Raw genomic sequence first — 24468 nt, forward strand, 5'->3', positions numbered from 1 at the left:
TGTTCCTGATAAGCCGGCGGTTTCTTCCTAGTCAGAAATCCTTGAGCCTGTTCTTCTGAAGCGATGATCACGTTGCTGTCCTTGTTGATAAAATGAAAAAGATTTGCAGTGAGCAGCTTTATCCCATGTTTATTAAGATTGCGTCCGCCTCTTCCAAAAAGGTGAAAGCGCTGCCAATAGATCCAGAGGTTATCGATGAAGGTCACTGAGCTGGCAGAGCAGCTTTTAATCAGCCATTTGTTTATCATGTCCAGCCTGGAGTGTTTTTCGTCTCCCCATTGAGGTGATGGAATTGGACCACTGAGAAATAACTTCATTTTTAATTTTCCCATAGTGTTCAGTAGAATATTAAAGTTCTTTTTCAGAATCTCAGATTTCTGCTTTGCCACATCGTTGGCTCCAACATGCACAACTAAAGACTCAATATCTGGCTGATCAGTGGTCAGCGAAAGAACTTTACGAGTTAAATCAGGTACAGTGTCACCAGGAAAAGAAATCACTCTCGTTTTCTTGGGATTTACTGCCTCATCTCCAATAATAAGCACTTTTGGCATACCTTTCGTTTTCCTGGTAGCCGCTTTGTCCTTTGGAGCTTTGGGGGGTGGATGTGATGGACTTGCCTCATTGTTGATGTTTGAAGGCGAGGTTTCACTCAGAGGCTCAGGCTGGAGTACAGAAAATCTGTTTTTCAGTGGGATTCCCACAGAGTCAGAATGTTTTGAGGCTCGGGCTGGTCGCTCTGTCCTTGGGAGCAGGGTCGGTGGAACCGTTTTGGTCGCAGCTGCTTGTTTGTTTTTCTTTGGTGGAGCAGGTGTTGAGGTTGAAGGTGGGTTTCGGCTCAGAGCCGGCCACGCTGATTCGTCCAGGTGAGGGGTTCTCCCTGTCAGTCGCCTCATCGGATCTGCGGTGTGAGACTTTTGCTTCGGCTTGGCGCCCAGAGCGTTCCAGGGTGAGCTGCTTGATGCGAGGCGTACAACCTCTCCGTTGATTTGAGGAAGAGTTGTCTGATTTCCACAGTTAGCGTTGATTTCAAAGTTCACCTCCAGCTGTTTGATCTTCATTTCTATAGACTGAAGTCGTTGTATAATACTGCTAATGTCCTGGGGTCGGCCGGAGTTTAAACTCCAGGTTCAGGGTTTAAACTCCAGGTCGGCCGGAGGCATTTTGTCCTGGTTCAACTTGGAGATGAAGAAAAGTAGGGTAAAAATAAAAGTAAGAAAATCCCCCAGTCCTTAGGTTTGTAGTAATCCAGTTATGATGTTGAAAATGTGAATATAACTATAAAAAGCCTTTTTTAAGCTATTTATTGCCACAGAAAGTTTCATACTTTCATGACTTTAGGTCACATCGTATGTTTTCGTCTTGGCTCATCCTGTCCTTCCAACTTTAGTGATAATGAAATCAGAAGCTGAGGTCTGGCATTGGCTCCAGCTATTTTGTTTTTATGTGTTTAGGGTTAGCTTCCGGAAATTTCTATGTGGTTAGCAGGTTTGTGTTACCATCCTCAAATTTTTTAAGCAGCTTAGTGTTAGCTTATGCTAACTGCTTTGTGTGTTTAGCAGTTCAGTGTTAGCGTAGCTAAGAGTCTTGTTCAGTGAATTAACTTCTGTCTGTGCCCACCACTGAAAATAACTGCTGCTGATTTTAGTGCCTTTATTCTCCATGGCCACCATGGCAGCCATGTTGAAAACTGAAGAAAAAAAAACAGTAAATATGATTTCTGAGTTCAACTATGTATGATTTGACATCAAAAGATTACATTTTGGACAATGGAACTGAAGAGAGTATTTCAAGATGGCAGCTGTCTTTAAATATGGCTGCCATCTCAGAACAGCAACATCTGTGCCCAGTTGGGTTCTTGTATCTGCGAAACAGATTTTTCTGAATATGCTGCTGTGCTGAGTCCGTCCTTCATCGCCTGCTGCTCGTCCTCCTCAGGGTCCATCTGTGTTTCATGCTGGCGGAGCGTCATCTGCTCTCGTCTGACTTCATGTCAGGCCGCAGCAGATCCAGATGTTTCTGGAGCTGGAGGTCATTTCATTTCTTCCCCTGTGGGTCGTCTCCAGCCATCGTCACTGACTCTGCATGACGCTTCACAGTCCGTCTTCATCCTCCGTCAGGTTTCCCTCCGCTCACTCTGCTCCTCCCGTGTTTCAGGACCGTCGTCAAGTGCACCATCGCCAAGTCGCAGGCGCTGTACAGCGCCCAGCGGGGCCTGAGGACCAACAACGCCGCCGTCTTCAAGGTGGGCTCCATCATGATCAACATCCCGCAGCACCCGGCCACGCTGCACAGCATGATGGTCCGCAGCTCCCACCAGCTCTCCAAGCAGATCTCCGACCTCATCCGCCAGCCCGCCAACACGTACGTTCCTCAGCGCCAGCTTATCGGTTTGACGGAGCTCCAGGTTCAGGGTTAAACTCCAGGTTCAGGGTTAAACTCCAGGTTCAGGGTTAAACTCCAGGTTCAGGGTTAAACTCCAGGTTCAGGGTTATACTCCAGGTTCAGGGTTAAACTCCAGGTTCAGGGTTAAACTCCAGGTTCAGGGTTAAACTCCAGGTTCAGGGTTAAACTCCAGGTTCAGGGTTAAACTCCAGGTTCAGGGTTTAAACTCCAGATTCAGGGTTAAACTCCAGGTTCAGGGTTTAAACTCCAGGTTCAGGGTTAAACTCCAGGTTCAGGGTTAAACTCCAGGTTCAGGGTTAAACTCAGAGTTCAGGGTTAACCCCTGAGGTCCAGCTGGCAGGACGTGTCTCCATCAGAGTTTCTCTGTTGGTTAAACTCAGATCAATGAAATGTACGTCCGTCGTTTTTAGTCCTGGTGTCAGTCAGCTCCCCTGCCTGATGCCCCGCCCCCTCCTTCTCATTGGCTGCTGCCATGTTTTGCTGCAGCCAACCGAACCGCGAGGACACGCCGACGCCCCAGCCGCCGGACAAGGCGTCCAGCATCAACCAGACGCCGGTGGAGGCCAACGAGTTCCCCCAGCTGCCCGAGGGCCTGGAGAAGAAGCCCATCGTCCTCAAGTTCAGCGCCATGATGGACGGCATCACCATCGGCGCCGCCCTGCTGCCCTCGCTCAAAGCAGAGTACAAGATGGGGGCGGTGAAGAGCCACGGCATGACAGGTGACCCCTCCCCCACCTGTTTACAGGCGGTTTCTACCCAGTTCTGATCAGGTTCTGCTCCTCAGGAGCTCAGACCAGCTTCACCTTCGAGCTGCCAAGCCACAAGCTGTGCTTCCAGTCCAAGGTGTCCCCGGTGGACATGTCCACCATGTCCCCGTCCGCCAGCCTGTCCCTGCCGCCCGTCACCATGTCGGGGGAGTACATCATGGAGGACCACGAGAGCCACTCCGACCAGAGCTGGGCCCCCGACGACTTCCCGGCCAAGCAGGGCAACTACCTGCAGGGCAACTACCTGCGATGCGTCGCTGAGGTGGGGAGGGTTGCCGTGACAACGGGCTCCTGACGCCACATCGTGTTGAGACGTTGCTCTGTGTGTCGACAGATCGGCTCGTTTGAACACAACCTGACGACGGACCTGCTGAACCACCTGGTGTTCCTGCAGAAGGTCTTCATGAAGGAAGTCAACGAAGTCATCCAGAAGGTTTCAGGTAAACGTCAGGCTTTTATTCTGAAACTCCAGACACAGCTTGACTTCCTGTCTTCAGACTTTGAATCTTTAATGGCTCACAACTCGATTCAAAATCGATTTCCACTTCTATCAGTAAGTGAAGGATCCTCCTGATCTACTCCAGTCTGCTTCATAACGCAGAACAAAACACTGAGATCGGTTTGCTGCGCTTTAGCGTTAGCGTAGCCGTCATCAGCGTCTGCTCTGGTTCCTTCAGGACGCTGTGCTCTCTGTCTGCAGGAGGCGAACAGCCGATCCCGCTGTGGAACGAACACGACTCGTCCACGGACGCAGACAAGCCCAAGATCCTGCTCTACTCCCTCAGCCTAATGTTCAAGGTGGGTTCAGAAGAAACGCCCTCAATTAGCTTAGCGTTAGCTTAGCGTTAGCTCAGCGTAGCTCTAAATTAGCTCAAGGTTAGTGCAGCGATGGCTCAGAGTTGGCTCGGCGTTAGCTCACTGTTAGCGGCGGCGCTCTCCTCACCGTGTTTCCAGGGGATCCAGATGACGGCCACCACGCCGTCGATGCGGGCCGTGCGCTTCGAGACGGGCCTGATCGAGCTGGAGCTGTCCAACCGGATCCAGTGCAAGGCTCAACCCGGAGGCAGCAGCAGCTACCTGAAGCTGTTCGGCAAGTGCCAGGTGGACCTGAACCTGGCGCTGGGGCAGATCGTCAAGCACCAGGTACCGGCCGGCCGACCCTCTGGACCGGACCCGGCCGGAACCTCTTTCATTTCCCCGTCCGTCTCGCAGGTTTACGAAGAGGCCGGCTCAGACTTCCACCAGGTGGCGTACTTCCGGACCCGGATCGGTCTGAGGAACGCGCTGCAGGAGGAGATCAGCGGCTCGTCGGACAAGGAGGCGGTTCTGATTACTCTGAACCGGCCCATCGTGTTCGCTCAGCCGGTGGCGTTCGACAGAGGTTCGGCTCACGTAGCACGTTAAAACGGCTCTGTTAAAGCACCAGAGCTCAAACTGGTTCTGTTCTGGTTCTGCCCTCTGCCTCCTGTCCCTGCAGCCGTGCTCTTCTGGCTGAACTACAAGGCAGCGTACGACAACTGGAACGAGCAGCGGCTGGCGCTCAACAAGGACATCCACATGGCCACCAAGGAGGTGGTGGACAAGCTGCCGGGCATCCAGCAGACCTCGGCCCAGGCCTTCAGCACCCTGTTCCTGCAGCTCACCGTCAACGACCTGGGCATCTGCCTGCCCATCACCAACGCTTCACAGGTAACCTGATCACCAGGCAACCCCAGCGGCCTCCACTCGCTCTGCCTGAAACATCGGCATCTAAACTCTGCGGTTCATCTGGACCCAAAGTGCAGAAGCTAACGCTAAAGCGCTAAACCAACATGGTAATTAGTGGAAGCTAAAAACGAGGAAACGTCTTGTTGTGAGCAGCCAGCATTCTGTAGCAAAACCTTCCTAATGGAGGTTGTTTGCTCTGTTTATCCATAACTGAACATTTCTGCCTTAAAATCCTTGTTTTATAACCTGAATCTTGTCTGCTAACTCACTGAGATTGCTCTCATTGCTGGATTAACCAGCAGCTGCTTTCCTAAAACCTTCAGAGTAACCAGAGTTGATGAAAATCCAGGCTCACGTCTAGCATGTGTGTGGGGTTGAAGGTCACCCAGCTGTGCTGTCACCCGTTTCTGTAGAAAGGACCAGCAGCGTCAGGGCCGGAGGTGAGCTCTGCAGCAGCGGCCCAGCCAAAGCCCGCCCACAAAGTAACCTGCAGCTCCTCCGTCCTGCCTGGTGGCTTGCTGTGGTTCTGCTCTGATTGTGGAGCTTTTATTTTGAAATGTGTTGTTTCCTGTCGGCTGCCTGCTGTGTTTTAAGTGGAGGAGAGCTGGAGCCAGCTCTGGCCTGTGTGTGTGGATCTCTGTCCTGATCGGAGGTCGGTGGTGATGCACGAGGAAAACGACTCTGACATTTAAAATCTCCCGGAATGTTTTCTGATTTCCTTGGTGGGATTAGCTTCAGATTAGCCTTCTGGGGAGCTGAATCAATGCTTTCTGGGTGTTTTTAACGCTAATCTGTCGGAGACATTTCCCTCTGAAGTGGATCCAAATGAAGATTCAATCAGGGTTTCAACTTCATTTCTGAGTGAAATGTCACCATGCAGCTCTGGCTTCTGTGAATGGATGAAACGGGTTGTTTTTGCCGGTTCTGCCGCTAACTGCGACCCGCTGTGCTCCGTCCCTCTCAGGCCAACCACAGCATCGACTTCGACACGGGCTCGGCTCTGGTTCTGACCATCGAGAGCACGCTGATCACCGCCTGCTCCTCCGAGTCTCTGGTGAGCAAAGGTCACTTCAAGAACTTCTGCATCCGCTTTGCCGAAGGCTTTGAGACGTCCTGGGACGACTGGAAGCCCGAAGTCCGGGGAGACCTCGTCATGAACGCATGTGAGTGTTTAAACTGGAGCTGAACTGAAACACCGAATTCCACAGCACATCCACTCGTTAAGGTTTTCATAGTCAAGCTAGCACAGCTGATCTACTTCACACTTTCTAAATATATATATATATATTTATACATTTATTTATGATTTCTACAAAAATCAACAAGACAAAACAGTGTCAGCTTACTGGAGTACTGACAAAAGAGGATAACTAAATATTTTTTTAATTGGAACTTCTTCCAGGCCTGTGAGATGTGAAACTCTTATGGTTGACAATTAAGAGCAAAACTTTATTATTCCAGATTCTTTGTGTTGTTTCCTGACTCCATGCATAGCGAGTTGACTTCGTTGACGTTTAATCCAGTGTTGTATGTTGAAACGTTTCATGTGATTGCTGGAGTTGCGTCGCCTCCTGAATGTTGCGTTGCTGTGTCGGCTTGCAGGCGTCGTCCCTGACGGGACGTATGAAGTCTGCTCCAGGACCACGGGCCAGCCGTCTGCAGGCAAGGCGCCGTCTTCATGAGGCTCAGCGAGACGCCGCTTCAGAAAAATGAGCTTTGATGTTTGTCTTGGAGCAGAGAGCAGCAGCGCCGGTACCTGGACGCTCAACGTTCTGTGGAAAATGTGCGGCATTGACGTCCACATGGACCCGAACATCGGCAAGCGGCTGAACGCCCTGGGCAACACGCTGACGTCGCTGACGGGGGAGGAGGACGCCGACGACATCGCCGACCAGAACTCGGTGAACATGGGAGACCTGTCGGACGAGGACGAAGCCGACACCATGTTGCCCACCGTCCACACGGTCAGTGACCCGGTTCGGTTAGCGTCGAGCTCGGTTCAGACGGAGCCGAGAATCAGACGCTTATCATCTGTAGAGCTAAAAGTTATAAAAACCAGCTGAAAATTTGACCTGCTTTATGTGAGTTAAAGAAAAGCTGCTGATGTTTGCAGGGAAACTTCTCATCAGGTTTCTGTCTGTGGAAGATTTTTCTGTTTGAAGCTGAACAGTAAACTGGCAGAAGGTTTTTGTGTCAGAGCTGCTTGAGTTCCTCCTTCCTGTTTGGGGTCAGAGGGTAAACCCCGCCCGTCTCCTTCCTGCAGAGCTGTGAGGCGCCGTTCAGCCCCCGGCTGACCCTAAAGAGACGCCTGGTGAACCACATCCTGGGCCTCAGCCCCAGGCCGCAGAGCGTCTCTGCGGACGGCTCCGATGGCGGCTCCCCGTCCGGGGCCCGGGCCCAGAGGCCCCTCTCCTGGGCCTGCGTATGTAGAACCACTCTGGGTCCGCTGGGTTCACATGGCGCTTCTGGTCCCAGAATGCTGGTTGGCGGCTGATTGATCATTGGGGTGATTTAGAGGCGGTCTCGGTTCCCCAGGCGGTGATGGTGGTGGAGGGTCAATCAATCGCTCATCAATCTTCCAATCGATCCGGTCGCGATTCGGGTTTCAGGTGACGTGTTGACTGGGTTTCGGTCCCGACGGGCTGACGGTCCGCTCTGCTCCCTGCAGGAGAACTTTGACCCCCGGCGGCAGGCGACGTGCGGCGCGGCGCTGGACGCCCGCGGCAGGAAGGTCACCAAGAGGGTGGTGGACATCCGGGAGCTGAATGAACAGGCCAAGGTCATCGACGACCTGAAGTAAGAGTGTCCCACGGAGCGGTGCAGGTTGTGTGTGAACGCTTTGCAGACGCGGCGCTTCCTGTGTGTCTGCAGGAAGCTGGGCGCCAGCGAGGGAACCATCAACCAGGAGATCCAGCGCTACCAGCAGTTGGAGTCGGTGGCCGTCCAGGACATCAGGAGAGACGTCAGGAAGAAGCTGCGGCGCTCCAGCATGAGGGTCAGTTCAAGGTCAAAGCCGCCCCTAAACTACAACAGATCCAGTGTTGTGTTGTAATTATTTAACACATTCCTCCCTGAGTGAGAAACATTTCTAATCAGATTTTATTTCCAGAAGTCCTGGAAATCGAAACGTCTCGATGCGGATCCTGCTGGATCCAGCTTTCGGCTGGTCTTTAGTTTTCTGGAAGTTTGTTCCAGATTAGTGGAGCATAGAAGCTGAATGCTGCCTGGTTCTGGGGATGCAGAAGTCAGAATTCTGGCTCTGGTTCTGGTTCTGCTCTGACCCGTTTGTTTCCTCCAGGCCGCCTCCCTGAAGGATAAGTGGGGCCTCGGCTACAAACCCAGCTACAGCCGCTCCAAAAGCATCTCGGCGGCGGCGGGCCGGCCGCCTCAAAAACGGATCGAACGCCAGAGGTCAGAGTGCAAACGTTGAAACGTTAGGATGCTCTGCAGCCATTAGTCGTTTCCTGCTGATTGGCTCAGCTCTGCTGATGTCACAGAAAGCGTCTCTGTAACGTTTCTGTCTGCAGCTCTAAGGTCGGGGATGTGGATGATTTCCCAGAAGTTCGTGTGGACGTGTCCGCTCCTTCGCCTCGCGTCACCTTCAACATCCATGACCAGGTAAAGTCCGGCGCCCCCTGCTGGCGGGATGTGGACAGATCAGCAGGGATCCTCATTAGACGCTGCAGGAACAGTTTTGGAGCGTAGCTTCACCTCACACCACTGCCTGTCTGCTGCTCTAACGGATCTGTTTTCTTCATGACTTTCTGTTTAATTAAAGAATAAAGTTCAGCTTCTGGACTCTGAACGTTCACCTGTCAGCCCAGCAGAGATATTCAAGGTAGACGGTTCAAACTAAATCATGTTAGAAAACCAAATCAGATCTGTCCTCTGATGAGCTGAGAGTCGAATCACAACAGGAGGCATAACAAGCATTCAGCTCTTAGTTAACTAATAAATGAATTTCTGTAGGAAAGCATCTGATTTAATGCTGCGTAATCAATAACTGATACTGCCTCATGATGTCATCCTGTTATGAATCTGCATCAGCAGCTTTCCTTTAGTCTTTCTAACATCTCTGCATCTTTCGCTGAGACCTGAAACCGAAGCTCAGCTTTTACTTCAGTGTTCGTGATGAACGCGGCGTTCTTCTGACTGTTGGGGCTTTTCTGGCTGTTTGAGCTGCTTTTCTGCAGCTGAAGTGATTTTATTTGGAAACTCAGGTCCTCATTAATTCACACATAGATACACAATCATCTACATATCTATATGTAAGTGTTGCTGAAGGCTCCACAGACCCGTTAGCCGTTTGTACACGGTCGTCACATTTTCAAATGAAATATTTCGTTAGCAAGCTAAATTTGTAGCTCGAAAGATTTTAGCTCTGAGCTAAATATTTAGTTCCAAATATTCTAAATATTAAGATCCAAGGTAAATATTTTGTTTGTAAACTCTGACTTAAATATTTAGCTTGTTAGCTAGCTAGAAAATTAAATATTCACTTTTCTAAATGTAAGCGGTGTATATTATTAGTGTAGTCCTAGAACAAGAGTCACCAACCGTTTTGAGTCTCAGAGCTTTAGTGACACTGAAGATTAATTTGTTTGATACAAACATAAACTTATACAACTCATCTTTAATTAAAGTATCAGTAATAATAAATGATGTCTGGTTCTTTAGTGTTCCTCTCCTGACCCATCCTGTCTGATATCATGCAGCTCACTGTGCGCCACTGAATGTCGCCGAAACATTTTTTTTAAAAATCACCTGCATTCAATTTCACTGAAGTTGTTCAGCCTGGATTGTGTTTCTTCCCACCACCGTCTGTATTTTTGCCAGAGGTTTTGTTTCTAAGGACGGTGTTTTATCGGTGGACATTTTAAAAAGATGCAGGTTGATAGCAGCTCACTGCGGCTGCCTAGCAACCGTCTCTAGACAACCGGGACAACAGCGTCCGGGGTCCTATTTAGCTCCCGCCACAACAATTTAGCTGACCTTAACATTTAATGCTCAACATAACCTTAACATTTAATGTGTTATGTTACTGTTGAGATCTGTGTGACAGCCTGTGTCTATCAGACATTTATAGAAATAGGAAACAAATTGCGCCCGGTGTCGGTTCAATACGGCACACAACAGTTAAGAGTCAAATACGAGACGATTCCGGGTGGCAACGAGACAACAGCCACCTGTCATTTTAGGCCAGCTTAAGTTAACATAAGTATTTACATGTTGACACATTACTCTCCTGTCTCACATTACTTACCTTCTGTCTTTCAACCACTTTGAAAAGCTTTTCTTCGTCTCTCAACACCTTTATCCCTCCCCCTCTTCTGTTTTCTGTTTTGTCCCCCGGAGGTTTTTTCTGCCGCCCATCTTTAGCTCCCTGTTGTCGAGTTCATTACTACAATTCAAATTTAAAAGAAAAAAAACACACCTCAGCGCGTTCTCCAAGGGCCGCTTAGTGTGTGTGTGTGTGGGCGATGGAGGGGCGCCTAATCAGTGCCGTTCCTCTATTACTAATCATTTCATTCATGCACAAGCAGCTGTTAAATACAGAAAATGCCGACTAGAAAAAGTTTCCCCCCATCCTTGTTGCGCCCCTCTAGTGCAGCGCCCGATGCGCTGCATACACTGCATACCCACCTTTTGATTTTAGTGATTTTCAGTGATTTTAGTTTTTGCAGCTTCGTCCGGTTTGGTTTGTATTTTCACAGTTAGCTCTGCGGTTAGCAGCATGTGAGGCTGTTGGCAGCTTTTAATGCAAGCTTGTGTTCTTCCGACTAGGAAACAAAACCCACTCAGATCGGCTCTTCTGAGGAAAGTGACCCTGGTTTACAGGTAAAAAATATAAAAATATTCACTCTGTGACGACAAGGACATTTTAAGTTGCTGACTCGTTTTGGAAATGAACAAAACTGAAGCAGATTGTAGGTTCAGGAAGTGAAAATGTCAGGTGTGACCTGGTTCTGTGCTTTTCAGCAGAGAACAGCGGCAGGGTCGCCTGCAGAGCCGCAGGTGAGGCGCGTTCAGGAGGAACAGTAAAGAAATATTTGCTCTATTTAAGATGCGTCGTGTCTGATCCCTGTAACTCAGCAGGATGCAGGGACTCAAACGGCAGGCGGGTCAGGGACAGCCGAGGCGCCGGCCGCTCAGGTGAGACGCAGCTGCTGCAAATGCAGAGGAAAAACCAGAACCGGCCGTTTAAAATATGCATGCTGATTATCACATATGGATCAGATTCAGGACATTTTATAGATTCTAATTAATAAACTAAACCAGCAACAAAAGGTGAGTCATTTTTAAAACTCATCAGATCCTGTTAGGTCTGCATTTACTGAAAATATAAAGGATTCTTTTGTTCTGTTTTTTTATTTCTTTAGTAACATTTTGGTTGTTTCTCAATATAATGTCGATGTTTTTGAGCTCTTGATAAAATGAGGCAATAAAAGGCGACTTAATTATTGTTCACAAAAAGCTACTCATTTTTAACTGTTTCCAACTTCCAAGCATCAGGCTAATATACAAACTCTTAAAATAAATTTAAAAAGTATTAAATAGTTGATATTTTTTAGAAACTCCACTTGAAACATTTTATAGATTAGACAAAGACAGGTGATTTAAGATCTTTAAATTCTCTTATATTTTTAATCTGACAAAATATCTTCATCAGGAATTTATCCTCATTAATTAAATATAAATGTATTTAATTCATATTTATGTTTTGACCTTATTCCTAACAAAAACGACCTGCACCAGTCCCCGCCCCCCATGTTCTACCCCCACCATCTGACCTCCGACTGCCCAGCATGGTGGTGGCAGCATCATACTGTGGTGTTGCTGCTTTATTGCAGAAAGTGGGTGGAATAATGGAGGACTATGGAGGCATTACTGGTTCTGTTTGGGTCGATCTGACCCGGTGCCATCAGAAGAACCTCTGACCCCGGCTGTGTGAAAGGTCAAGCTGTTTTAAAGGAAGCAGTTTCCTGTTTCCGTCCCAGAACCGCTCTGGTGACTTTAAGGTCCAAATGGTCCCGCAGCAGGATCAGAGCAGCCCAGTCCCACTTCCTGTCCCCTTCCCCTCCATTTCCTGTCCCCTTCTAATCCACTTCCTGTCCCATTTCCCGCCTACCTCCCTCATTGCTGTTCTGCTTCTCTCTGCTGTCGGTATGAGGTCAACCTTCAGCTGGACCCAGTCAGAACTGTTCCGGGTTCTGTCTGGTCCGTGTCATGGCCGCTCTTTGGAGGGAGTTTGTCTCGTCTGCTGGTGTCGGTGGTTTCCATCCCTATGAGAAAAGCTTCTCTGTTTCATGGCGTTGTTCAGTCGGTGGACGCCGGGTCTCGTCGTCTTTTGGTTTTTTGGTTCTTTGGGTTTTCAGGCGGTCTCTACGCCTGCGGGATGGTTGGACCCGTCCGTCTGGATCCTGCCGGTCTGATTCTCTGTCCCTCTCTGAAAGTTTCCCGAGGAGTCCGAGTGCGATCTGTTGTCCATCACCATCGACGACCCATCCCATCCTCATCATCACCTTCACCTCCATCCTCCATCCTCTGCGGAGGGCCAGCAGTCGGTGTTCAGTGCCCCCGCCACGCCCGCTGTCTTCTCACCCGTCGTTCCCTTCCAGCACTACGACTCCAGGCGCGACGACCTGTCCTCTTCGTCCTCCGAGGACTCGGAGAAGGAGGACGAGTTCGAGAGACCGTCGAGCTACCGCCGGCCGCTGTGAGTGAAGCCGCGGTTTGGTTCTCTGAGTTGTGTCCGTTTGCTCTGTTCCTGTTCCAACCTGATGGAGCTCGATCTCTAATATCAGCTCTTGTTGCACAAAGTCGGGACTGGAGTAAACTGTGGCTACAACTCAGAGCGATTTTTAGTTTCAGGGTCTAAATGGAGCCGCCCAACTGTATTTAGATTATCCATCTCTCAGGATGACTAGTTAACTGGCTATCTATCTATCCAGAGGTAGCTAGCTATCCATACAGCGTAATGGATAGATGGAAAGCTATTTAGCTAATTGGGTATCTATCTAGCCAGCTAGCTAAATAGATAACTGGAAACTAGATAGCGGAATCGCCAGATAGTTGGATATCTATTTTGCGATTTTGCTATCTAGCCATCTCAGTCGCTAGCTAGCTATGTAGCTTGATGGATAGATTGAAAGTGAGCTAGATGTCAACCTTGCTGACATCTATTGAGCTAGATGGCTAGTTGTAGTAATTTCTATCTAATTGTGGTTTTTCTCCCAGCAACAGAGCTGGATGAAGTTCGTTTAGAAAACTTTTTGCTCATCATAAAGTTCACATATTACTCTCATGCAGTAGAAATGAACATTTCATGTTACTATTACAAAGGAAAGAGCAGAGGCTCCTTTTTGTGGTGAGTTTTGGGGTAAATGTGAGCCTGTTGGTCAGGAAACCTCTGTGTTTCCCAGCCATCCGTCCCATAAGAAGCCGTCGGGCTTCTCGGCCGTCAGCCAGCTGTTCAGCGAACGCTGGCCCGGCACGCCAGCCAGCCGCAGCTTCAGCAGCCCGGCGCCGGAGAAGAACATCGACTTCGAACTGGACGTGCGCGTGGAGATCGACAGCGGGAAGTGCGTCCTTCACCCCACCACTCAGCAGTCGGAGCATGAGGACGTCGCCCTGCGCAGGTGAAACCCTCTCTCACTGGTTGGGTTCGTAAATGTTCGCCGATGGAGAACTTCTTCTTCTCCTGTGTAGGAGCTGCGACCGCATCCTGAGGAGTCTGGACCAGGATTCTCCTCCCAAGAAGAAGAAGCTGCAGCCGGCCTACAGCTCCTCCACTCACCTCCTGGCCGGGAAGAAAGGCCCTGCCACCCTGCAGACCAAGTCCAACGACCTGGAGACGACGGTGTTCTACATCCCCGGCGTAGACGTGAAGGTCAGCCGCTCTCTGAACGTCCTCGTCTCTCCAGGTTTGAGATTATAATCTGAAATCTTTCCGCTTCTCCTGAAGCTGCACTACAACTCCAAGACGCTGAAGACGGATTCTCCCAACGCCTCGCGGGGATCCTCTCTGCCCCGCACGCTCTCCAAAGAGTCCAAGCTGTATGGTATGAAAGAAAGTGGCCCAAACCCCCCCAATGCTGTCCACTGCAAGACTAACTCGCTCCTACCTCCCCCACCCCCACCTGTTGCTGCAGGTACTGTGCATTTCTCTGTTTATAGCTGCATGCTGTTGCCCCTCTCTCCATCTGTTGAGCTAATGTGAACTCTGGATATCTGTGTTTCTAGCTATCAAGCTTTCTATTGCTGGAGACGGCTAGCTAGCTTTCTAGCTACCTGTCCAGATATCTTACTGGACAGGTAGCTCTCTATCTGACTATTGAGCCTATTGAGGTTTCTTGCTATCAAGCTATTTATCAAGCTGTCTATGGCTATGTGTAACTATTTACATAGCTAGCTGGCTATCTAGAGCTAGGTGGCTATCTAGAGCTAGCTGGCTATCTAGAGCTAGATACCCATTCATCTACCTAGATAGTTAACTATCTAGCTATTGAGTTATCGATATATGGATATATACAGTATCTTTCTAAATATTGCTATCTAGTTATCTAGCTATATAGATAGCTATCTACATAGGTAGATAGCTATCAGTATAGCTACGTAGCTATCACTGTAGCTATATAGCCATCTACATGGATGCATTTGTTTGTAGCTGCATGCTGTAGCTCCCTCTCCTCCATCTGATGAACTAATGTCGACTCTTCAGTATTTATCTTTCTATCTGTATAGCTATTTATGTAGCAAATAGTGAGATAGCTATGTAGCGTTAGCTAGCTATCCAGACAAATTGCTATCTGTCTAGAAGCCTTTCAGTGTTTCTAGCTGCATGGGCCTCTGATCTGATGTGAACGTATAGTTGAAGCAACCCGCTTCATGCAGACTGCTTCTAGCCGTTTCAGCTCTGGCTCTGTTCCTGCAGCCAAAGGGAAGGGCGTTGGTGGGGTGAAGACAGCCAAGCTGTACGCCTGGGTGGCGCTTCAGACTCTGCCGGAGGAAATGGTCATCAGTCCGTGTCTGCTGGACTTCCTGGAAAAAGCTCTGGAGACCATTCCCATCACGCCGGTGGACCGGAGCTACGCAGGTCGGTTCTGTGCCACTGATGGCTCCTTGCACCGACTCGGCGCTCCTCGTTTCACGGTCGATGTTTGTCTCGGTAGCCACGGCAACCCAGGAGGAGGACATGGGTCAGTTCGACCCGGTGGACCCGCTGGAGGAGTCCTCCGCCTCGCTGGTCTCCTCCTCCACCTCGGCCTACTCCTCGTTCCCGGTGGATGTGGTCGTCTACGTCAGAGTCCAGGTTTGACCCGAACCGTGACCTCTGCAGCTGCAGCTAGCCTCCCTGATGCCATTTGGTTCTGACGGACCCGTCTGCTTCCAGCCCTCTCAGATCCGCTTCAGCTGCCTGCCCATGTCCAGGGTGGAGTGCATGCTGAAGCTGCCGTCGCTGGACCTGGTGTTCTCCTCCAACCGCGGAGAACTGGAGACGCCGACAGGAACCAACCCCACGGACGGGCCGCACGCGCCGTCCTCCACCCCGCCGGGGCAACACGGCCCCAAGCCGCCCCCCAGCAGAGGTAGGGGGGCGGTTCTGCTGGGACCCGCTGGGTTCTTGACAACAATTGGCACACTACTGGAAATGCGCTAATAGCAAAGCAAATTCTTCACTTGCCATTTTTGATCACTTTGAAAATGTTTTTGTTTTTAGTTTTTAATGAATAAAATATAAAACATTAATTAACATGACTTTTTACAAATTTTCCATAAAATAGGGTTAGCGCCGCTAGCTTGCTAGTTAGCCGTATGACATTGTCTGGATCTGGTTAGCTAACAGACGGTGCGTTTGTTACAGCATCTCCCCAGCTGGGCAGCCCGTTGGGCCGGAGCCGCCACAGCAGCAGCCAGTCGGACCTGACCGCGCCGCCCAGCAACTCGTCTGGCCTGAGCTTCACCGCCTGCATGTCGGACTTCTCCCTCTACGTGTTCCACCCGTACGGCGCCGGGAAGCAGAAATCGGCCGTCACGGGCCTGCCTCCGGGCCCGGGCCCGCTAGGTGAGCGGCCAAACACCGAACCTTTAAGGTCGCCGAGAGGCGGACTGAACTCTGACCCCGGTCTCCCGCAGACGACGAGCCGTCGTCGGTGACTGGCCGGAAGGACTCGCTGTGCATCAACCTGGAGTTCGTGAAGGTCAGCCTGTCGCGCATGAGGCGCACCGGAGCGCCGACCTTCATCGAGAGCTTCGTCTCCAAGGGAGGCAAGATGGACACCACCCTGATCAACATCTCAGGTAGGAGCCGAGCTGCCGGGGAAACGAAGGACACCCTATGCCCAGTTCTGGTCCGCTCATGGTTCCTCAGGTTCTTTGACCCGCTGCAGCATCTCAGTCTGGTTCGAGGTCTGGGCTTTGAGTAGGCCGTCCTGTTGTAGATCAGCTGCTGAGTTTTGGGTCTCGGTTCTGTTGATGACCCGGTTTGACCCAGCTTCAGCTGTTGGGCAGATGGTCTCGCGTTAAAGGTGTCCAGCTCCTGCAGCTGAGGAGCCGTCCCACAACATGACCCCTCCTTTCACCTTGCTCCAGGGGTGTACTTACTTTGCTAATGGGGCTGAATTAAAGGTCAGGTGGGTCAGGCTGCAGCGTCTCCTAGCAACCGGCTGGAGGACAGGGCGGGCTCGGCCAGCAGGGGGCGCAGCGGCAGGTCTCTGAATCAGAGGTTTCTGCAGCGATTAGAGCGGTGTGGCTGTGGTTTAAGAGGAAGTGACATCAGTTAAACAGGAAGTTGTCGTTGCAGCCGTGTGCGACATCGGGTCGGCTTCCTTCAAGTACGACATGCGGCGCCTGAGCGAGATCCTGGCGTTCCCCCGGGCCTGGTACCGCCGCAGCATCGCCAGGCGCCTCTTCCTGGGAGACCAGACCATCAACCTGCCGCGTAAGCACTTCCTGTCCCTGAGCTCCTGACGCTCCGTGGCAGCCGTCTCATCAGCCGTTTCCCTCCACAGCCTCGGGTCCCGCCACCCCGGACTCGGCGGAGAGCATCGCCCAGCACCTGTCGCCCGAGTCCAGTCGGAAGGCGTACTGGAGGACGTGGGACGGCGGCTCGGCGGCGTTGCACGCTCCGCAGTCGCCCAACGTCTTCTCGGAGCACGCCAACATGTCGCCCGGTGGCCTGGGCCACCTCAAGTCCCCGGCGCCTGGCCGCACCCGCAGCGTGTCCGACTCGTCTGCCCCTAGGACCGGTAACTGCCCCTGCGGGTCAAACCGCCCCGGTGCCGGCTTCCTCCTGACCTTTGATCTCTCTCCCTCAGAGCCAGTGGCCAAAACGTCGACGCCCGCCTTCGGGAAGAACGGGAAGTCGGCCGGCCAGCAGGGGTCGCCATGGGAGACGCTGGTGGTGTTCGCCATCAACCTGAAACAGCTGACCGTCCAGATGAACATGAGCAACGTCATGGGCAACAACACGTAGGTGGTCGCCTAACAACCAGCAGCCATTTTTACCCTGAGGCCGGCCGAGGTTCTGCTGAGTCCAGAAATCACTAAATTAGTTGATCAGAAAAAATAAAAAACGGTGATCTTCTGGCAGCTCCTGATTGGCCAGTCTACATGCTAGCAGCTTAGCATTAGCCTCTGCTAATTTTTTAAAATGTTTGTTAGCTTTGAACCAAACTAAAATGTTTGTCTTTTTCTGAAGAAAAGAAAACACAATATCAAGAAAATATCAGATTTTTATGGTTCAAAAGATGATGGCTGTGATCTGACATCAAACATGTTAATCTAATTGGAGATTTCAAAAATAAATTTTCCACCACAACCTTGGCGGCCATCTTGAAAACTCCTGAACTTCTGGCTCTGTGTGGACCTGAGTTTGTCTGTGGATGATGGCGTTGTTCCTGCGGTTGCAGCTGGACCACCAGCGGCCTGAAGAGCCAGGGCCGCCTGTCGGTGGGCAGCAACCGTGACCGCGAGATCAGCATGTCGGTGGGCCTGGGCCGCTCCAAGCTAGACTCCAAGGGCGGCGTGGTGGGCGGCAACATCGACGTCAACACCCTGGAGATGGTCGGTGAGTAAACGCCGGCCGCAGCTCCTTCAGACTAGCCAGCAGCAATTAGCAAACAGCTGCTGAGCTCATCAGAGGAGCTGCTGCTCAGTGTAATGCTGGCAAAAATGTTTTAAAGGGTTAATAGAGGAGCCATGTTGGGATGACTTCCTGGAGGCGGAGCTTCAGAAAGAGCAGGAGTTTTTAGAGACAGTTTGAAGATGTTAAATCAGGAAGTAAAATTTGTCATATTTGATATATTCAGCAGTTTTATAGCAACTGAAGGTAACATAGGATTGTTCTACAAAATGATTCTGTTTGCCAGGAATGTATTAAATACTGCCCCTTTAAATTCATGTATTTAAAATTAAGGCCCTAAAATGTCTAAAATTCGTTAGTTGACCTTATATACAGTATATTAACCACAGGTCTTACATGTTGTGCTTTAAAGCAGCGGTCCCCAACCTTTTTAGTCGCGCGGACCGGTCAGCCCTTCGCAATTTTGCTGCGGACCGTGAGGGGGGGGGGGGGGGATGCGAGCGCCACGTAAGTATCGAGTCCGATGCTGTTGTTTGGGGGGGGAGCAGTACTCTGATGTTGTTTTGTTACTCATTCTGCTGCAAGTTGGCTCAATTTTGACGTGCAAGACGTAACCGGTAAAATCCGGTTTAGGATTTTCAAAATAAAAAATCCGGAAGTAGTTCATTATTTCTTGCGCGGCCCGGTACCAATTGGTGGTTGGGGACCACTGCTTTAAAGAACTACTGTATCTAATTGTATGAAGTTTATTTTTATGTCCAAGATATTTACCACTAACTAGAGGCTAACACACCCTAGCTAGCTAGCTAGCTTCCTGGACGATGTTTTTCTTTGCCCCTGGCTCACTTCTGTTGCTGATGTTGCTGTTGCTTGGCACTACTGTATAAGACATAAGTTTTTCTTTAGTGCGTTTCTGTCGTGATGCTGGTCGTAAATTTCATCAATAATGTCTTAAAGGGTTTTCTTTTTGCGTTGGTGGCTCTGCTGATCCGTCCAGAGTTAATCCAGCGAGTCGGGTCTGCTCTCAGCAATGGTTTGTGTCGCTCTGTGGTTTCTGCAGCCCACATCTCGGAGCATCCCAACCAGCAGCCCGGCCACAAGATCCAGATCACCATGGGCTCCACGGAGGCGCGGGTCGACTACATGGGCTCCAGCATCCTGATGGGCGTGTTCAGCAACGCCGACCTGCAGCTGCAGGACGAGTGGAAGGTCAACCTGTGTGCAGTGGACAGCAGCCTCTCCGAGAAAAGGTACAGCTGCTGCTGGGGTTCAGGGGTCACCACCAGGTGGCAGCAGACACACTGGTGTAATCCTGCATTGCAAAGAACATTTAGAAACTTTTCTGCCTCCATAGAGGAGAAAAGTACTGAAAATAAAAACAGCAGCAGTTTAGAAAAGAGAATGGGGAAAAAATGAGAATAAAGTCATGATGTCATGAGAGCAGAATAAAGACGCAATATTTCCCTGTTTGTAAACCAACTGTAACTTCACAAGAAGATCCTCATCATAACAGTTTGGTTCTGAGTTATGAATTTATTCTCTTTTTAAAACAAACAAAATCATTTAATCTGGCTCCAATACTGACATAGTAACTGTAGTTCAGTGAAAAGAAACAAACCAAGCCTTTTTACGGTTATGCAAAATGTTTTAATCTCTTCTGATTAGCTGATATTATTGTTTGAAATTTTGTGCAAAATGTTAAAAAGTCAAAAGTGAAGAAGTTGAAATAAATATTTTTACTGTTTAGTGTAAAAATAAACATCCGAGTGAATCATCTTCACTTTTTCTTCAGACTGTGGATTAAATGTAACAAACCGAGTTAATAAACTGAACCTCTAAACAGTTTAAAGTCTTAAAATAATAAAAAAAATAAAAGCTGTTGCAGCTCATTTTAACAGCTGGAGGTTAGTCCAGATAAATTTCTGAAGAGTGCGTAGTGACTCCTCTGTCTCCGTCCTCCAGTCAGATCTTTGTGCACGGCGACCTGCAGTGGGACGTCTTTCAGGTCATCATCTCTCGCTCCACAACGCCCGACCTCATCAAGATCGGCATGAAGCTCCAGGAGTTTTTCACCCAGCAGTTCGACACCAGCAAGCGGGCACTGTCCACCTGGGGCCCCGGGCCCTACCTGCCCCCAAAAACGCCCGTCATCAGCGCCGAGAAAGGAGCTGCGGAGCTCTGTAAGGACCACAGGGGGGCGCACCGCTCACCTCGTGGGAGCTGAGGGCTGGTGCTTCAGATTAACAGCCAGCATAGGCCTGTCATGATAGCAAATTTTGCTGAGCGATTAATTGTCTCAAAAATTATTGCGATAAACGATAATATTGTTTGAAGACCTTTTTATACTGATTTAATGAAAATGACGTAATAATGCATGTGATTTCCTGTCAAAGATAGATACACTTTATTTTCAAAAGAACACTAAACACTGGAACTGATAAACAAAATAAACAAAACAACCAAAAATAAAATGGATTCTCAGTCTCCATTAACAAAAATGTACTTCAATTAAAAACTAAACAACATAAAGCCAAAGTGTAAATAAATACTGCATTCAACCAAAAGATTATGAAGTCTGTATATTATGTTGCCCTTCAGTAATAATTAGATTTAAATAGAGAAGACGGGCACATCGACTACCTGATGCAATAATTCACACTACATGATTTTTTGCTCCTATTTTCCCTTTACAACAATCTTAGATCGTTGGTCTTTCTAAGATTGTGTGGTGTGTTACGGTAGATCGTCGTTGCCGCTCCGATCTAAATCAGGGTTTTTCCCCGACTGGGATCTTAACGCAGCCTGTTGAATGTGACAGGCAGCCAATCAGAAAGCGCGGATTCTCCTCCGCGCTTTCTGAGGGTAAATTACGGAGGGGAATCCCAAACAGCTGACACGGCGCAACCCGAAGTCCAGCGAACATTGGAGATGATATGTGGAAACAACATTAATGTTTATTCAACATGCAAAGAATATAGAAATGACAAGAGGAGGAGTTGGAGCGAAATTGCTACCGCAGTTGATAAACCCGGTAACTTTTCAGCTGTTCTTCGTTAACGTGACGTAAATAGGTTCTAATGATTTTCATTCAGTCAGGACTTTACGCTGACACTAGCCACATGCATTGCAGGTAGATTGTAGTAAAGCATTGATTAATGCCTGGTTTTAAAATTAGTTCACTGAACTTGTAGCCATTATTTTGTGCCCATTGTTGGACACCACACAGCAGGAACGAACCCGATCGAACCGTTAATGTGTGGGTCTGTCAGGTTTTGAAAATGGGCCGACAATCGGCCAACAGCTCTAAGATCGTGCAGGATAAGATAGTGCGCGCTGGGCTTTACACTAAGGAAAAGAGGTCAGAGGTCAGTGGAGAGCACCGGAGTTGAGCCTTTTTTCATTCAGTGTCATTAACAGAAAGAGAAAAAGGCCGCAAGAAACGATAAAGCCGATAATTAAAATGACGTCAATAGTTTTAATTTATCGTACGATTAATTGATTTATCGTTTATCGCGACAGGCCTAAGCCAGCAGCAGCAGATTAGCGCAGATTGTCAGATTAGGGTAATCTCCTGTCTCCCAGCAGACGTGGACGCCGCCCATCACCGCCACTGGCCCGGCGTGCTGAAGGTCGTCGCCGGCTGCCACATTTCGCTCTTCCAGACGCCGCTCCCCGAAGACGCCGTGCAGCTTGGCGGCTCCATGAGTCTCCATGGCAACCACACGACGCTGGCCTGCTTCCACGGGCCCAACTTCCGGTCCAAGTCCTGGGCGCTGTTCCACCTGGAGGAGCCCAACATCGCCTTCTGGACCGAGGCGCAGAAGATCTGGGAGGACGGTGAGGGAGGGGCTTCTGCCACCCTATCGGCTGCTAACCACTTCCTGCCTGACTTGACTCGCTTCCTGTCTGGCTGCAGGCTCCAGAGACGACTCCACCTACATCGTGCAGACGCTGGACTTCCATCTTGGACACAACACCATGGTAACGAAGCCATGTGGCGCCCTGGAGAGTCCCATGGCGACCATCACCAAGATCACGCGCGGTCGCCACGAGAACCCGCCACACGGCGTCGCCACGGTGAAGGAGTGGTTCAACTACGTCACCGCCATGCGGAACAAAGGTACAGCCCACAGAACCGAGCGGGTTCAAGGTGAGGCGCCAGGGCCGTTTGTGGCCCCTGGACTGGTTTATTTACGGCCCGACAACGACTCCAGAAGAAAGAGAAAAATCAGGACAAAACTTTGAGTTTCATCGTAAAACTGTTAGAAACACAAAATCGTCATCTTTCTCCAAGCTTCCTAGTTTCGCTCTGTTGTCATGGTAACCAGGGACTCGTTGACTTTGGCAATCCCAGATCTGCTGGATTAAAACGTTTAGATTCAGATCAAAACAGATGAAATATTATTCCAGTTCTCTTCATTTAACAATAAAAATGATCAAAAATCGTCTGACATTCCAACAGGAACATCTGATTACTTTATTAAAAATAATTCATGCTTCGTTTATTGATGATATCCTCACAACTTTTTGGTGATGTCAGTTTTTAAAAATATTTCTTGGTTTTCAGTCATTTTTAACTTTTCCACATGAAACAAGAAAAATAAAACGGACAAAACCAGAAGAGAAACATTTAAATTCTGTCACAGACAAGAACACAAAGTTTAGATGGAAACAAAAATTTATTAGTCTATTAAAGTTTATTAAAGCTTATTAAAGCTTATTAGTTTATTGAAGCTTATTAAATTTTAAACTTTATTAAAGTTTTAATAAAGATTATTGAAACTTTGCTGAATATTTTCCTAAAACACAATAAAATCTTACTGTGTTTGTTCAGCAAAGGTTCCATTTCTGTTTAATAATCCATGTGAGAAATGTTTGATCAGCTGGATGAAAATAATCTGAGGGCTTCGTTCTGCAGAGCGTGTCTGTGACCTTTGACCCCTGTGCTGCAGAGCTGAACCTGCTGCGTAACGTGGACTCCAGCGGCGAGCAGAGCGGCGAGGCGGCGCGGAGCTCCAGCCTGCTCAGCAGCTTCCGGGGTTCGCACGCCTACGACCACGAGACCGAGACCATCTTCGCCCTACCCAGAATGCAACTGGACTTCAAGTCCATCCACGTGCAGGACGCCGACGAGCCGGCGCTGAGCGGTGGGCTGCCGGCGTTCTGACCCGGTTCCGCTCCTGGTTCCGCTCCGGTTCTGACCCGGTTCTGGTCTCTGTTGCAGACGCCGGCGGTAAGCCAAAGGTGGAGTGCAGCATGGTGACGGAGTTCACCGACCACATCTGCGTTACCATGGACGCGGAGCTCATCATGTTCCTGCACGACCTGGTGTCCGCCTACCTGAAGGAGAAGGAGAAAGGTGAGCTCACCTGGTTACCGTGGCGACCAGCTTCAGGCTGAAACCAGGAGCTCCGATGGCTGATGAAGAATGTCTCCTCCTCTTCCTCAGCGCTCTTCGCCCCGCGGCTGCCGGTCGCCCGGCAGGGCCAGAAGAGCCCCACGGCGCCGCAGGACGACGGCGGCGCGCAGAGCGAACGCGACGACGCCGTCAACTACACCGCCGTGGACTGGAGGGAGTTCATGTGCAACACCTGGCACCTGGAGCCCACCCTCAGGTGAGGCCCCGCCCCCACCGCCACCACAATCCAGAACCAAAGTCCGGCTCACGACTCGGCAGAGGAGAAAATAACAGCAAAACCTGAAATTTTGCTGTTGCTGTTATCAGCTTCAAAAACTGAAGCTGATATTATTATTATTATTATTACACATGATGTTGAGGAAAAATGATTATTTTTAGTGCTTAATACAGTTGATCTTACGACATGTGTAAAAGGTATATTCAACACTCTTATTTGGAACAGCTTTGTGTTGAGCATTCGGGATTGGGCCAGATGAGCAGGCATTCAGACAGGCAGGGGCCTCCTGCTGTGAGGCCAGGCCACACGAAGCCATAACATTAGCATTCCCAGCAGGGCAGAAGCACTGGATAGATTTCACAGGTATCTGTGAAGTCTTATCTCAGGATTTTTCTGTGCCCGGGATGGCCGTGGAACCACAGGGGTCAGGACGAAGCGATTCGTTCTTTTGTTTTGCCAGAGACCAGATGGCCCTTTGATCTTTGCTGTAAATTAGGGGGAGTTCCAAGTCTCTCTGAGTGCTTAAGGGAGTTTCCAGTTGGTCAACAAGAGGAATGCCTTGAGTGCATAAATTAAATAGAAAAACACCTCCTTACTATAAGATTACGTGTCAGGAGAAAAAATTCAGAGAGCAGCCAACATTTTGCCTTTTTGCATCGGCTCTCTCCAAAGACGCGTCTTTGCTTTTTTGTTCGTCTTTGTTTTGTGTTTGTCTGTCTTCCCCTTGTCTGTCTTTGTTTGTGTAAGGTAAACGATGTATATCTCTGTTCCTCTGCAGCTTTGTTGATTGATTCATGCGTTGCTTTGTATGGAATTAAACTCTGTGATCTGTGACGTCAACGCGCTCTGTTGTTGTTTCACTTTAGCA

At 49.5% G+C, this 24468-nt stretch overlaps 1 protein-coding gene across 1 annotated transcript in view; it reads left to right on the forward strand.

Moving 5' to 3' along the window:
• Positions 1-24468, forward strand: part of LOC116708808 (transmembrane protein KIAA1109 homolog) — a gene marked incomplete at its 5' end in the record, with an annotated part of 71610 nt that overhangs the window by 45683 nt on the left and 1459 nt on the right. The window contains 35 exon segments of the mRNA XM_032546843.1: positions 2158-2364; positions 2893-3125; positions 3191-3435; positions 3508-3613; positions 3874-3971; positions 4128-4316; positions 4386-4554; positions 4651-4862; positions 5845-6043; positions 6483-6542; positions 6618-6844; positions 7549-7676; positions 7752-7875; positions 8179-8291; positions 8408-8498; positions 12335-12597; positions 13304-13519; positions 13590-13770; positions 13846-14032; positions 14815-14976; positions 15053-15192; positions 15274-15469; positions 15745-15945; positions 16017-16181; positions 16684-16821; positions 16892-17128; positions 17198-17351; positions 17792-17949; positions 19025-19214; positions 19927-20144; positions 21550-21801; positions 21881-22084; positions 22917-23111; positions 23189-23323; positions 23414-23579. Of these exon segments, the coding sequence (XP_032402734.1) occupies positions 2158-2364; positions 2893-3125; positions 3191-3435; positions 3508-3613; positions 3874-3971; positions 4128-4316; positions 4386-4554; positions 4651-4862; positions 5845-6043; positions 6483-6542; positions 6618-6844; positions 7549-7676; positions 7752-7875; positions 8179-8291; positions 8408-8498; positions 12335-12597; positions 13304-13519; positions 13590-13770; positions 13846-14032; positions 14815-14976; positions 15053-15192; positions 15274-15469; positions 15745-15945; positions 16017-16181; positions 16684-16821; positions 16892-17128; positions 17198-17351; positions 17792-17949; positions 19025-19214; positions 19927-20144; positions 21550-21801; positions 21881-22084; positions 22917-23111; positions 23189-23323; positions 23414-23579 (6159 nt within the window).

Source organism: Xiphophorus hellerii, chromosome 19, assembly GCF_003331165.1.
Source record: "Xiphophorus hellerii strain 12219 chromosome 19, Xiphophorus_hellerii-4.1, whole genome shotgun sequence".
Classification (NCBI taxonomy): Eukaryota; Metazoa; Chordata; class Actinopteri; order Cyprinodontiformes; family Poeciliidae; genus Xiphophorus; species Xiphophorus hellerii.